Here is a 9,301-nt window from a genome sequence, read left to right as displayed (position 1 = left end):
TTCACTTTCAGCCAGCAACCTTTTTTTTCTTTTTGGTACATTCATGTTTTAAATTTTTTTAACCCTTTGATGCTACATCGAGATTCCCCCCCGAGACAGGCAATCATCAGACCGGCTGATAAGATACTCGTGGCACAACAGTCCATCTCATCTCAGATGTTCTTCCGGAAGCCCAAGATCTACAGCAGTAAGTTGCCAGAACTCCTCACAAAGCCAGCCAGGAGGGCTTGTTGGCCTTTTCTTTTCCCTCGTGGCAGGAAACACTTCCTCCTCCTAAGTCTTAGCAAAGCAATGAACCCGGAGGTTGGGTTGGGTGGAAGAAACCGACGCACAGATGGAAGGATGAGCAGCTGGATTTTCGCCTGTGCCCACTCTACAGCCAGCTGCAGCCCCTTCGTTCAAAAAACACTGGGAGCAAGGACGAAGGCTCAGGTTACTAGCGCTGCCGCTGGGCTGTCCACAGTACTGCTGAGAAGCCCTGTTGCAGCTTTGCTCTACAACCTGTGCCTAATGCTGATCAGTCATGGAAGATTGGAAGAATGATACCACTAGCGACATGATTGGTTGTAAGACACAGTGAGCGCAGGAACTCAGTCATGGTTGAGCAAGTTGAAGTTTCCAACATTTCATAAAAAAGTGTACAAGTCTGCTATCAAAGAACGAGTGGGGGGGTGTCTTCTATTGTACAAGGGTCAGAACATCTCTGGCAAGCCTAATTTTTTTTTGGAGGGGGGAGGCAGGGGGTGGAAGAAATCCAGAGAAGCAATTGCCAAACTGAGGTGCAGAAGGCAGGTGGGCAGGGCGGAATTTTTTCTTCTTCATTTGGTTTCCTGGTGCTGTCAGTTCAGAGGATCAGGGGTGAGGGTCTCTTAGCTCCCATAATGCATTGTGTTGGTTGTGATGGACATGGGAGATGCCATGGAAATGGCCGGGCCTCCCATAGTGAACTGACTGTTGACAGGATAGTGAGCACTTGATGTTCCTCCACTCTGACCACTAGATGAACCTGCAGGGAAAAAAGAAAAAAGTTCAGAAGTCTCATATGTAAGGAATCAAGTCAGGTTTCTAGAAGAAATAGAAATCCTGAGCACTAGACCACTAGCTTTATACAGTGGTACCTCTGGTTGCGAACGGGATCCGTTCCGGAGCCCCGTTCGCAACATGAACAGAACGCAACCCGCGTCTGTGCGTGCGCAGGTCGTGATTCGCTGCTTCTGTGCATGACATCATTTTGAGTGTATGCACATGTGCAAGCAGCGAAACCCAGAAGTAACCCTTTCCGGTACTTCCGTGTCGTCACAGGATGCAACCCGAAAAGATTTAACCTGAAGCAAACGTAACAAGAGGTATGACTGTGTGTGTGTGTGTGTATATATATGTATGTATGTATACACACTGGGAACCTCTATGAGGGAGCTAAAGCAACTCTAAACTGACAGGTTTCAATATAAATTCAGATTCTTACTTTTGGGCGTTACATGGTCTGCATACATGGTTGAAAAATGAAATTCAACCAGCTTGGGCCACCACACTCTGCAGAAACAAGAGGCAAAGTGATATGGCATGAAATTCTGTAGGCAATAGCTTGCTGAAGTTGATAGGAGACTGAAGCTGTCATGATATAGCCCACTAGCTTTTCGGTCCATGCATCTGAGACGAATGCTTGTTTAGGGAAGCCTCTGTCACAATAAGCCAAGTCAATCTCTTCACCTACCCAACTCAGCTATTAATTCACCCATCATGAAGCAAAGTAATTTGATGCCAAAATGGGATGCTATAAATGTTCAGTGTTCACATTACTGGCATTTTGGGGATATCTAGTTTAAGCTTCAAGGGTGATATAGTATAGTCAAACCTCAGTTCTCTAACAGCTCTGTTCCTGAATGCCGAAAACCCGGAAGTAAATGCTCTGGTTTTCAAACATTTTTCAGAACCCAAACATCCAACATGGCTTCTGCTTGAGTGCAAGAAGCTCTTGCGACCGATCGGAAGCCGTGCCTCGGGTGTCGAATGTTTTGGAAGTCGAACCGTCTTCCTGAACAGATTACGTTCGACAACTGAAGTTTGACTGCATTCCGCAATTAACATGGCAGCCTTTGACCTTTCTCATTCCCAATGAAGTCTTTGCGGCCATACAGCTCAAACCCCCAAAAAGGAGAAGGCTCAACAGAGGCAAACACATCCTTTCCCCTCAACTCCAAGAAAGCCCAGACCAGGTTTACCTTGAACAATCCCTGTACTCATGATGGATCCCATCCGGGAATGGGTGTGATTGACAATCCCAGTGTTGGCTGCTCAGGAAGAAACAAAAGGAGGAGGAAAAACACAGACAGGTTCAATCTGCGCTAGGCTACTTCACTTTACCTTAACCCCCACCTCCCAAGCTGTAAGCATGCACCACAGATGGACCATTCCCAACAGTATCTGAAAAACAGGCTGTACACATAGTGAATCCCCCTCTCTGACTGCTTCTCCCACTCGTGCCTCTGGCTGCCAACTACTAAGCAGAGATAAAACACCTGGACCTCCAAACAAGTATGATCTCAAATTCAGAGGCATTTTGATTTGTGACGCCAGAACTACCCGAGCCTAAAATGCCTTGGACTCAACTTGAGCCACCCCAAACCATAACCAGTTCAAAATGAGTATCTCAATTATCGAGGTCTGAGAGAAGTAGCTTAACTAGGTACAAAGTAAATGCAGATGTGCCAATCCCAGAATCCTGCTTCCTGTCTCTCTTGGCCAACTTCTCTAGGGCTCAAGTGGTGAAAAAACCTATAATTCACCCACTTCAGGTCTAGAAAAGTAGGCCAAGAGAGACAGGAAGGGAGAGTCTAAGATCGGTTGTTCTGCATTTACTTTGACCCCAAACCACTTCTCTCAAGGCAAAGAAACAGCCGATTTAAATAAAGTGTGCATGGCTAAATTTCTTAAGTTTCACATTCCAATGATGAACCGGCTGTGACTGACATTTATTCTCATTCATTCTCCCCCTTCCATCACCATTTAGTGTATAAGCTTCCTGGGGCAGGTACATGCCTATTGCTTAAGTATAATGCCAGCACTTGTTTGGCTAAGTCAGCTCACATCTTCTCATAACTTCCTTAGTTCAGGGTGACCAAGAAACAAGCCAGGATGGGGTTACAGATGGGAGTAGACACGTTTGCCACAAGGGGCATGGAGTAGTTTTTATCTGTCCAGAATATGCCAATTGGTGTGTTTGCCCTTAAAGGTAAATCGTTTGCCATTCATTCCTATGAGAAAACAAAGTACAATACTCGGAGCCAAGACTTGCAGGGAAGGTAAAGCCTACTATCTACTGATAATGGGTCTCCTCAAGGGATCCCACAGAGGACTACTTCATGACCATCCCCATCAATGATCCCAGGAGTCAACTGTGGCAAGGCTGTTCTGCATTCTGTTTTATAAGAACATTGACACCCACCTTCAGGGATGTCAGCTCGTCAGTTATGCATGTGTGAATGCAGAGATCACAACTGGTGGTGCAGGTTGCTTAACTATAACAACTGCTATCAGTGCAGTCACACAATCTGCCTTCCTTCTTTCCTTCCCCATGGCAGGTGCCTTTTCTTTGTGATTTACACTTGACATCTATGTGGCAGTTGCAAAGTTCCCACCTCACCCTCTGCTGCACATCCCTTGTTAGCTTCTTTTCAAGGGGGCACGGAGTAGGCCCCAATTCTCAAGCTAGTTCTCTAACTTGTTCCTGAAACTGGTTCTGCACAGGCCCCCAAACCCAACATGCACAACAGCACAGACTAGGCCTAAAGAACATCAGGTATGGACTCTACTGAATCTCTCTTGTTGCTTCTGCTTTTGGAACCTGGCACAGTTCAAACTATTTGAGCATATAACCCAACACAAAGAGGGCACCTTTCTGTGCCATCAGGAATCAAACATGACTGATGAGTTCTGAGGGATAGCAGTGCAGGCAACAGTTTTAAGAACAAATAAGAATGTTAAATGTCAAGCGTACTCTTCATAGGAATTACACTGTAAGCAAGTGATAGTCTTATGAGTTCTATTTAAAACCATTTTGGAAAACTTAAATGTCTGAACCAGAGAAATACAAATGAACTGGAACTGAACCCAAAATTCTAATTATTCAACCCAACTTCTTAGAACCTGCAGAGACACTCTTCTTCCACAGTTCGGCTTAGTGCACATGGTAAACTCAAGGACAATGAGCAGGAAGATAATTCTGTGGCCAACCCTGTTGAACATTCACAAGCCCAGTACTTGGATGAAGTAGGGCAAAGGATCTCCTCATGACCTCTGAGCCAGGAGTAAAACCCAAAAGATCAGGTGCTCAGGAGATCTGAGAGCTGGGGCCTTCATCTCAGCCACTGACTCTCATGTTTCCTAGGATCCTCCCATTTAGATATAATCTGCTCCAGATTGCAGATAAACTCACCTAGAGGAATAAGGTTGTTGTGGCCAACATTGGTGCCACCAGCAATCACGCTGCTGAGATCATAGGCTGTGGGCATCCCTGCAGCACGGGGTAGAAGGGAAGAGGGTGAGAAACGAGGAAGGCACTAACCAAGACACACACACCTAGACCTTCAAGCATCCTGCCCAGCACCGTTGTGGCAGGAGAGGCCATTACATGGTAAGTGTTACAGACGCATGAGCCTCTCCAAGCCACACACACTGCACCACCCCTCCTCCCATAAGCTGATTTTCAAAAAGGGGCAGGCTGTTCCAGGCAGGGATAGGGTTTCTCATGCAGAAGCTCTCCTGGGCAAATGCTGCAGTGAAGCTGGGCCATAATCTGGTTCTTACAGAAAAGTAAGAGAGGGGCTTCCTCACTCCACTCCATGGTACTTGGAAGTTCTCTCTTCCCTTCTATATGTCTGGCTGGGTTGCCTGAGAAAGAGATGCCTTGCCAAAATTGCCTTTGGAGGAGGAAGGAGTTGCTGCTTGAGAACTAGCTGAACAGAAGTGGATGGAATCTGGATCTTCTGTCAAGGAAGGCTAGCAGCCTTGTTGGAACCATCTCAGCAACTGACGGAGGCTACAGCATTTGCTGTGCCTGGGAGAGGGGACAGAGGTGTTGGCCAACTCAACTCAGACAGGTACAAAGGGGGTGAACAGCAGTGGCCAGCGGAGAGAAGCCCAATAGGAGAATGGTTGAGGGGAAGGGAAATTTTCTCCCAACAGAAGCTGGGTAGACATCAAACATACACCAGGCTGCTGTACCCCCTGGGACAATAGGAGATTTATATTAATCACACTCCAAGTCCACTCTTCCTTGAAAAAAGCAGCTGACACAGGGCTCCCAGCAATCTCTCATCCACATCTGCTTAGCTTTACTAGTGCTAAAAGGTTACGACATTAGGTGCTCAGCAGAATGAGACACAACATTGAGCAAGCTGCTGAGGGGTTACAGGCAGCTGTCTGCAGGTGACAGCAAGAAACGCAAACAGAAAAATGTCGACAGCACCAGTGCAACAGGTACTCCTCAGTCTCAGTGCTCCAGTCAGCAAATAGTAAACATCAAAACAGTCAACTGGAGAAGGAAAATTCATGTCTGCTGTGTAAGTACGAGCATCTTCATGTGTGAGCTCGGGGCAAGGGAGCCAGCTTCTTTCTGCTCTGGTATAATCTCCAACAGACTGAGGGTGTACATGCCACACAATGATCTACTGCAGAACCACCAGCAGGAAGATAAGGGCAGCGGCATGAACACCCCAAGGTTCTTGTAAGGATAGTGATTATATAGAAGTATGATATTCTGCATCACACATGTGCCAACTCTACAGAGAGAGAGAGAGAAAAGCAGTTGCCACATCCCAGGAATACTGTTCTAGTTGCAAATGATTTGCTTGACTAATGCTATGGACACAGTGTCATCAATAGGGCTTGCCCTTGGAGGAGAAAATTTGCTCTTCATCACCCCATAGCTACTCAAAATCTAAACTCTGTGACATTAGCTAGAAAATCCTCCCACTTGTTATGCTTGACTCTGCAGACTGCTCAATTTTGATTACATGGGTCTAAGATGTTCCTATTCTCTGCTGCAGAAAGGACTTTGAACCACCAGGATTGGATGAGATATGGCTGCAAACAAAACCAGATTGCTTGCCACAGGCCCTCACGTTACTGTATGAGAAAGCTTTACAGCCAAAACCATTCAGTGAACCTTCAAACTGAAGGCAAAGCTCGAGCCCTGTGGCATCCAGCACTCCTGGCTGATGTCCTGACTGTCCAGACCCAAAATGACTGAGGAACATAGATGACCCATCAGCTTTGCCCAGGAGTGACAGTGAAGAAGGTACAGTACCAGCAACAGCCATCCCTGTGCTCATGTTGTAGGCGCCACCTGTGTTCCACATGTTCTCTGAAGGAGAGGTGTAGTGCGAGCCTGGCGGGGGTGAAGGAGTTGTACCTGTGTACCTGGAAGGCAGACACACACACCCTCACTCACACACACAAACACCAGCGCCAACGTCAATACTCTGGAGATCAAAGCGCCCCAGTGGCTCATCATTCTAGACATCGTGGGCCATTTCCAACCATCATCCAGAGGAGCAGGAGAGTCTTGTGGCAACTTAAAAGCACAATAAATTTATTGTGGCATAAGCTTTTGTGGAATCCATGAAGTGGGTTACACAAACTGGCATAGAGAGAGAAGCTAATACTGTGGGGCCAAGAGACCACTGAATGAAAGTATATGACATTTCCATATGCATTCAAATGCATTCTAGGATTTTATAAAAACATCCACCTTAGGTTTAAGAGAAGAACACACAGCAAAGCAAAATTCTGCTTTTATCTTTAAAAAGAGGAGACAGGGGGATAGCTTACCTGAATGTTTATGCAGATAAAGAACTGATGTTTCAAGTAGTAAAATACAGAATATCTCTATCACTCACACACATGTATTGAGCACTGCCCAATAGATAGCCATGACAATCATGCCAAAATGTTCAGTTGCCTATTGCAGCAGTGCTGTTCCTGCTACTTTCACTTTCTTGCAGGGTAGAGCTCGAAGCACTTTGAAAATTTGAACACACACATGGCAGGACACATAAAAAACCCCAAACCCTCTCTACAATATTGTGTCTCCAAAAAGCTATTGTCGGTAAGAAGTTGGTGCCAGAATTCCTCTGCCACACTTTAATCCAAGGACAGCCCACGAAGTGCCATCCCCTCACCCCAAAGCAGTGTGGGTCAGTGATCAGGGATTATAGGAGTTGTAGTTCGACATCATCTGGAAGGCCACAGCTTAGCCAGCCTCTCAAACTAAACCAAGTATTCGAGAAGTGGTGGCGATGCATGTTGTACAACACAGAGATTTTGCCATCACATCCCACCAGTAGAAAGCAAGAGCAACTATTCTGCTTGCCACCATTTTAAGGGCTCCTCTGTCCAAAACGCAAGATGCAGAGAGGCAACTATGCCGCTGGATTTCTAGGGCTCCAGCAGTCACTGGCCAGGAGCAAATGTCTTTAAATATCTGCACACTAACCTTTCCTCACCCACTCAAGGTAAATCACAACATAAATTAGCAAGATGTTGTTGGAAATAAAAACAAGGACTAACTAGATGTGAATATTTTAAGGCAATAGAATCTGATTTACAACAAACCAGGACCCAAATGAGGCGATGTCTCCCTTCTTCTCATCAAAGAAATTGACTCATGCTTAGATTCCCGAAGTGTGAGCAGTGAAGTAGCCTGGTTTGTGGAAGATGGCAAGTTATTCAAAATCTGGCTGGCCACTGAGGGAAACCCAGATACTGGGTGAGATGATTATGTGGGGTAATCCAGAGGGGCTTCTTATACTCTTAGCCTTGCTGAAAGGGCCCACATTCTAGTGGTTCACATTTATTGGGGGGCTCACCTCAGAAGATAAAGGAGGAATAGGAAGGAATATGCACCTTTCTGTCCCCTTGCTTTCCTCTCACCAGCAAAAAGCTATCTGACTATACTAGTAAGAAAGGAATGCATTTCTGCTCCTTTCCTACCCCCTTTGCCTGAAATCGCTGTGTGTCTTTCCAACCCAGCCCCCGATCCCTCCCAACACAGGTCATGAAAGCAAAACGATTCAATCAGGAAGAGTTAGCTTGCTTCCCCTGCCAGTCTGCCCAGTGAAGACTTGCTTTTGAGTTACGCAGAAGTAGTTCCCTGAAAAGCGGTTCCTCAAACACACTGCATCCTCACTCACACAAGCACACATTTAAAAAAGCAACAACTTTATTATAGAGGTGGGGAAAAACCCTTGTAAGATTCACCGTGACATACCTGAAAAATGGGTTTTTCAGGTCAAGGAGGTTGCTGGACTTGGAGCCTGTCTGATCAACTTGAGCAACAATACTGATGTCGTAACTTTGCCTGAAAGAGAAGGGGAAGAGATACTGGTAAAGGACTCCCCAGTCCCTTCTGACAATTCGGCAGGGCCATTTCTAATGGAGACCAGGACTTTGCAGGAGGGTGAGAGAATCTTGCTTATTGGGAAAGGAGATGGAGAAGTCCGGCAACATACACTTCCCAAGTGTTGCAGAAAGCTTCAAAGCTCAAACAAAGCCAGCTCCTCTTCTGTGCTACCAGTTCTACCTGGACGGGGGATATCTTAATTTATTGATCTTTAGCCTACTTTTCAACAGTTGTTCCTTAAGCAGGTTAGAGCTAAAATATTACAGTGTAAATAAAATTATAGTGACAATGATAGAACATTAAAAACAACATCTTAGCAGCAGTTTGTCTGAAGAGAAATGTCTTAATAGCTCATTTAAGAGGGCCTGTTTCCTGGATATATCACACGGATGTGATTTCAGAACTTGGGGGGCCATCACCAAAAAGGATAATTTGGGGGCAGCCACCAGCATGATTGGATCCATAAGCCTCTTCACCTGAACCGCAGGCCTCCCTGATTCTATACTTTCAGAAGTTTTCACAACGGCAATAAGCCAGCAGACATGAAGGAGTGTAACTGGACTCAGATAAGGCCTTAAACTCAGGCTCTTTCATAGTGTGAGTCACAGGAGAAGTTGGGGCAAATCCCAAAATGTCAGGAGTGCAATGGGCTTACTCATACTGCTGGGTTCTACGAAAAAGAGTGAAACACCAAAATGACAGCTGTGACCGAAGCGAGCTGTGCAAAGGGAAGACAGGCAAATATTGCTCACAAGGCCTTTCTGAAGCGCAAAAAAAAAAGCTAGCAGCCAAGAAGGCCGAGCTTGGATTCAAGTTACACAAGCCCAGAAGTAAGTTGCATCTTCCTGTTGGGAAAGTAACTATTATCCCTATTTATTGATGAGAAGGTAACAACCAGGG

The 9,301-nt window shown here is 45.8% G+C and overlaps 1 protein-coding gene across 4 annotated transcripts in view; it reads right to left on the bottom strand.

Moving 5' to 3' along the window:
- Window positions 1-9,301, bottom strand: part of CARM1 (coactivator associated arginine methyltransferase 1) — a 40,402-nt gene continuing 31,101 nt past the window's right edge. The window contains exons 12-17 of one of the 4 annotated variants that reach the window (XM_082204925.1): window positions 8,270-8,359; window positions 6,308-6,420; window positions 4,436-4,513; window positions 2,223-2,291; window positions 1,466-1,533; window positions 865-1,006 (exon numbers count right to left, since the gene is read on the bottom strand). In XM_082204925.1, coding sequence (XP_082061051.1) covers window positions 1,475-1,533; window positions 2,223-2,291; window positions 4,436-4,513; window positions 6,308-6,420; window positions 8,270-8,359 — 409 coding nt within the window. In that variant the 3' untranslated portion in view covers window positions 865-1,006; window positions 1,466-1,474. Of the gene's footprint in view, window positions 1,007-1,465; window positions 1,534-2,222; window positions 2,292-4,435; window positions 4,514-6,307; window positions 6,421-8,269; window positions 8,360-9,301 lie in introns of all 4 variants that reach the window. The other 3 variants (XM_082204924.1, XM_082204926.1, XM_082204927.1) reach the window with 3 other exon arrangements.

This window comes from Podarcis vaucheri, assembly GCF_965113315.1.
Source record: "Podarcis vaucheri genome assembly, chromosome: 17".
NCBI classification, from domain to species: domain Eukaryota; kingdom Metazoa; phylum Chordata; class Lepidosauria; order Squamata; family Lacertidae; genus Podarcis; species Podarcis vaucheri.
The sequence above is the reverse complement of the archived record's forward strand: the minus strand, read 5'-3'. Positions and strand labels throughout refer to the sequence as shown.